General features: G+C 27.1%; 1 protein-coding gene across 1 annotated transcript; it reads right to left on the reverse strand.

The window, feature by feature from the left end:
• Positions 1-4,003: 4,003 nt before the first annotated feature.
• On the reverse strand, positions 4,004-6,026 carry LOC136073984 (uncharacterized). Its single transcript, XM_065786281.1, has 2 exons — positions 4,422-6,026; positions 4,004-4,333 (listed from the first exon to the last, which is right to left on the reverse strand). The coding sequence occupies exons 1-2, from the start codon at positions 6,024-6,026 to the stop codon at positions 4,004-4,006; spliced, it is 1,935 nt and encodes a 644-aa protein (XP_065642353.1).
• Between the last annotated feature and the right edge of the window lie 301 nt (positions 6,027-6,327).

The following is a 6,327-nucleotide window of genomic DNA, read 5'->3' on the forward strand; positions in this document are numbered from 1 at the left end:
TTTCTATACTTCTTTTTTTTATCTATTAATTTTTCCATCTTATTTTTCCTTTTCCAAAAGTTTTTTCTAAGTAGTAGTGAATCACAGCAAATAGTTTATCGACAAGACATTTCTTTGTACCTAAATAAAATACCATCACTTGTGTTTATTTAATTAAACAAATTATCAATTTATAAAATAAATTGCATTAGTTCAAGTTATTATAAAGAAAGAGTGTAAAAATTAAAATATATTAAATTAAAAATTCTATTTATCAAACCAAACATAAAAAAGTTTTGGACATGAAAAAGTAAAATAAACCTTAATTATAAAAATCAGTAAAAAAACTATGCATGTAAAATGGCAAAATAAAGCAATGTGTTTTTACATTCTGTGGCCAATTGTTTCTAACTAATAGTTTATTATGAATGGTATTTCAAAAAGGTATGGTAAGTAGATAAGTAGATAACACTGTTTTGGTAGCGATAAAGTATGTTTAACACACGTGCGCTTGACAGGTGGATCTAGCTACTTGGTTTCACATTTTGTACAATACAATCTTTATTATTAAATTCACAAACAATGTAAGGAAACAGTTTTTCATATCATTGGTATTGTGACACAAAGAAGTAAAAACAGCATTATATATTTTGATTAATGGCACACATACAAAATGACACACTTATACAAAATGTGTTTGAAAAACACAAGTTAAAACGTTGAAACACAAATAAACCGTGTCAGTTAGTTAGACCTACAAAAATCTCAACCAACAAAGTTGTTCGACAAAAAGAACATCTAATAAAAAGTGGAGCTTATTTTTAGATAATATACTGAAGAACAAATTGTTTTCAACTAATTACAGTATTTTTTTATTTTCAACCAATTTATGATGTTTTTTCTTTGGACCAATTTTTTTTTCGACCTATTTTATAGATCTTTGTTTTTATTCGATTTGAGATAAATTAATTTTCAACCGATAATCTAATCTTTGTTTTTAACGTTGTTTTTTTTTAAACTACGAAATTTTTTTTTCTTTTAATTAACAATCAATAAGTTTTCCAAGCATTCATCGAACCTTATACTTCCTAATTCTGAAGACAGCGGTTCAACCACTGCACCAAGGGTAATTAAATTTGGCTTGTATTCAAATCAACAACAAAGTATATAAAATACATACCAAATAGACAATTCAGTAGGTCAAAAATACAATAGGTCAACGATTTAGGTTGGAAAATTAGTAGCAAATGTTTTAGTTAGGTGTAAATATAAAAATCAAAAATTGCCAGTTTAAAATCAAAAACGTCAAAAGCTACGATTTACGAAGTTTCAAAATTAGGTTGAGTTATAGGCCACCAAATTAACTGTTCGTAATAAATATGAAATTTTAATTATGAACATATTGCTTAAAAACATTTCATATTTTATTATAATATATAGTTATGCTTTTATTTTAAACAAAAAAATAAAATCTGAACATAATTTGCATAATGCAAGCAATATTTTTATTATGTTATCAATATAATAAGTAATAAAGTAACATGTTTAGAAAACAATGCACAATATATAAAATTAATTTTATATATATATATATATATATATATATATATATATATATATATATATATATATATATATATTGTTTTAAACAGGGCTTTGGAGCTGGAGCCAGAGCTCTGGAGCTGGTGTTTTTACAAGGAGCTGAGCTGAAGCTGGCTCTAGAGCAGACTCCAAGTTAGCTTTCTCCAAGCTCTACTTTTTGATAATCTAGCCGCAGTTTATGTTAATGCTAGTTGTAGAATATTGTTAGAAGAGAATCAGATACATGATTAAACCTTAAAAGCAATATCAGAAAATAACTTATGGTAGAGATGCTGGTATATTAACAAAATTTATATGATAACTCAAGAAATAAGAAAAACAGCTGAACCATCTACAGTACTTCATAAAGTTTTAGGTACATCTAATTCTGATGAAGAACTAGACAAAATTTGAAAAAGAGCTTGATAAAAAAGTAAAATTGAGAAGTGTGACAAATGAACTTTTTAAATAAAAATACTTTAAATACAAATTTTATGGATAATACTTTATTACAAATTTTATGGGCAATTGTCACAACCAGAAGAAAAAGAACGTTTAAAAGTGAAATCAGCTTTTGATAGAATTAAGAAATACACAAAAAGTATACAGAGGTGAGCAGAGTAATTACTTCTGTGACTTTCTTACTAGAATCTAGTAAGAAAGTCACAGAAGTGTGTGAACTGAACAGAACTGTGACTTTCTTACTAGATTCTAGTAAGAAAGTCACAGAAGTAATTACTCTGCTCACCTCTGAATCCTTTTTGTGTATTTCTTAATTCTCTAAAAAGCTGATTTCACTTTTAAACGTTTTTTTTCTTCTAGTCTAGAAGTAGAGAGATGCTATTTTCTGCATTTGATTTAATATCAAGCAATTTTGATACAACTACCAAAACTTATTATTTTATGAAATATTCTATTATTTTAATTTGTTTCCTAATTTATATATATATATATATATATATATATATATATATATATATATATATATATATATATATATATATATATATATATATATATATATATATATATATATATGCATGTATGGTGAGTGATATATATTGCCAATATATGCATACAAAACAAAAAAACACAAGCTTGTTTTTGTATGCATTTAGGTTAAATAAAAATGGCAGTTAATAGTAGAAATAATACAAAGAGGTCAGTAACTTCCATAGGCTGATATGACATAGGCTTCTTGTTGATGGAATTCTTAAAAAAAAAACTTGTGTATTCTTGATTTCTTGTTAATGGTTTTTGAAAATAAAAACCTTAAAAACGCAAGGAAAAAACGGTAAAAACACTAACTAGTAGGTTGAATTGAAAATCTCTGAAAATCGGTTGAAAATCAAACAATCGCAAATCGGTTGAAAATAAAAGTCTCTAAAATAGGTTGAGAAAAAAATCGGTCGAAATTGAAAACGTCATAAATCGGTCGAATTAAAAAAAGCCAATAATCGGTTGAAATCAATTTTTGCCTCAGTAGGACATCTAAAAATTATTTCCACTTTTTAGTAGATGTTTTATTTTGTAGATCAAGTTTGTAGGTGCAGGTTTTTGTAGGTTGAGCTATGCGACACGAAAATTTCTTATCACTTTTTAATTACTTAAAAAATGCAAAATATCTATCATTTTAAAGTACATTTTCACTTTTTGTTAAAAAAAAATTAAGTTACGATATATTTTTCCCAAAATAGTGTGTTTTTTTTTGTATCAAAAATTTAATTTTTAGTCGTATATAAACTCATTTAATTATATTAAATATGGCTGTATACTAGGCAGCAGCAATTTTTGGCTTTAAATTGCTTCAAGCTGGAGTAGATAGTTTGTTAGAAAATAAGAGTTTTAGCGTGAAAAGTAAGATCTAAAGTTAACTAGAAGCAATCTTATTTAAAAAGTAAGTTTAAAATATCAACTTAAATGAACCGCATTTAAGACGCCATTTTTTGTAGAATTATAAAGAAAAGGTAAGGTTAATGAAATCATTCATTATGAAATATAAACTTGGGTGGGTCATAATTAATACATGAAAATGTAAAATACATTTACAAATGTAAAAAAACTTAAATTTAAATAACATAGAATCGGGAAGACTTGCTACGTTCATATTTTGCACTTAGTTTTATAGTCTAATTAAGCAATTGGTTTTTCTAAAAACAAAATTAAAAATCGGATAATGATACTTTGCAAAAAAATGCGATAATTGTAGCCTGGTAACATAAAAGCCCTCAAGTTTCTGGGGTCCCCCCCCTGTCCCAAACATGAGAGCAACAACTTTATAAAATCATTTTTTAAACATGTTGCAACCTTGTTTGATTGTTTTTAAAACAAAACAGTTCAAGTTCTAAATTTAAGAGTTTTTATTTAAGAACAATAAAATAAATTCAAAAATAATTATTACAACAAGATATTTCCGTATTACATTGATTAAATTGCACCAATTTTAAACCAAATTAAAAAATTCCAAATTTTCGTACAAAAACATCAACATTTGAAAACATTCAGCCGTCATCCTGTTTCGCTTAGCATACAAATTGTTTAATGCATCAGAAAAAAGGCGCTCACTTGGTGCACTGGTAGCAGGTGTACATAAAATCATCGTTGAAATGCAATACAATATTGGAAAAACATATTGATTTTGATGCCAAAACTCTAAAACATTTTGTTCGTGCACTGACAATCTTATATATTCACTGATTTCTTTTTTTAAATCTAAGGTTACATTTTTGTCACTATCACTTCCGGAATCATCTTCTTCATTCTCAAATGACAACTTAAATTTTTTTGATTCCTTTATTATTTATTTCATAATTAATAAATAATAAAGGAATCAAAAAAAAAATTATAATTATTTCACCAACTCTTTTTGAGAGATAAAAATCTGACAAAAATTCTTTCACAATTTTTAAATATTTCTTTTTTTCGTACTTTTCAAAGAATTGAAAACTTTTATAATTTGGATCCAAAAAAGTGGCACACAATAAAAAGGAATTATTCTCTAATTCATATGAATCTTTGTAAGTTTGTAAAGATTCTAACAAATGTGATTTCAATATTACAATTAAAGGAGGAGTCTCACTTTTATTCTTACTCAGCTGCTTCTCAAGGTACTTTATACTTGGAATAATTAAAGAACACGTTGCATACCTATCGCCAGATAGTAAAACACTTACTTGATTAAAGCTTAATAAAGCATTTACCGTTTCTTTTAAGTTAACCATTTCATCTTCATCGAGTAAATATTTTCTCATATCTTTGTATTGTTGTTTCGAATTAAAGATATCTTTTACGTAGGAGTGAAGCTTAAGCATTCGCTCTGCCATGAGAAACGTAGAGTGCCAACGAGTTTTCACATCTTGAATCAAATGAAGTATGTGATTTTTTTCGACACCTTGTCGTGTTTGACTTTCCTCTAATAAATCATTAAGTTGAGAAGAATGATTGAAAGATGTAACAATTTTCCTGCACTTAGTTAATGTTCTTGCAATGAAAAAGAATTTAGACGAAGTATCTTTTTCACCTTCTTCAACTAAATCTATGACATTTTTAACAACTAATTGCAAAACATGTCCCATGCATCTTATTGGTTGAATGTTTAAACAAACTTTTAAAGAATTTAGACAGTTGCGTACGTTACTGGCGTTGTCTGATACTATACTCATTATTTTATCATCTACTTTAAACTTTTCTACGATTTTTAGCAAAGCCTCTTTTAAATTATCTGCATCATGGCGGCCATTAAGGTATGCAAAGCCCAAACAAAAACTGATGAAATTTGTTTTGTCAGAAATGAAATGTGCAGTTGCAGATATATAACTATAGTTTTGACAGGACGTCCATCCGTCAGTAGTAATAGATAAAACTTTAATTGATAATAATTTTGATTTCAAAAGTTCAACTTTTTCTCGATATAAATCAGTTAAAAGAGATCTTAACTTTTTTCGGCAAGGCACTTTATACTTTGGATTTAAACACAAAACAAATTCTTTAAATGCACTACTTTCTACCAACATAAATGGAAGACAACAGGCAATAATGAAAATTAAAAGAGCTCTATCAATCTTATCGCTAACTTCTTTTGACAAGCCACTCATAGTTCGTTTTTTTTTCGGCGTAATTATTTTGTGATCATGTTCAAGATGGTAATCTAATATACTCTTTGATGTTTTACAAGAGTACTTTTTAGGTCTGTTACTATTACATTGATTGCATATCCATTTTGATGTTTCCTCCTCGATTGAGTAATATTCGTATGTAGTTTTAGCTGCTTCTTCAATGGACTGAGCATCAACTTCAATATCTGTTTGACCGGATGAAAAACTTGAACTTCTTTCGCTATCGTTATGATCTGCAGGGTTTTGTTCATCTATAGTCTTTCTTTTATCCAATCTTTTCTTCGTCAGATTCATCAAATCAGATATTGGAGCAGCATATTCAATTGGAGAAGACGTATTATTTTTCGACATAGTTTAAAAATGCAATTTCTTAAAGTAAATTTAAATATATATTTGAGAATAACGGTTTATCTAATATATAGCGGGAAACCATTACTTTGAGGTGTCAGTTAAGACATTCCTTAAATTTTGTTGTGTTGAGAAATTATATGAACATAATATGAATTAAGACAAATAAATCAACTTAAAGACATTCATTAAAAGTTATTGTTTTTAAGAAATTTAAAATACGTAATATAATTTGTGACAATTAGGTAATAAAAATGTTTTGTTTGTACCTAGTATTGCCCCACATTTTCTTTCATTGAATTAA

Source organism: Hydra vulgaris, chromosome 01 (assembly GCF_038396675.1).
Source record: "Hydra vulgaris chromosome 01, alternate assembly HydraT2T_AEP".
In the NCBI taxonomy this organism is placed as follows: Eukaryota; Metazoa; Cnidaria; class Hydrozoa; order Anthoathecata; family Hydridae; genus Hydra; species Hydra vulgaris.

Coding starts and splice junctions, on each gene's coding strand:
- LOC136073984 (XM_065786281.1), bottom strand. CDS start 6,026: ATGTCGAAAAATAATACGTCTTCTCCAATTGAATATGCTGCTCCAATA. Junction 4,334..4,421: donor ATTTTTATCTCTCAAAAAGA/GTTGGTGAAATA, acceptor AAAAAATTTAAG/TTGTCATTTGAGAATGAAGA.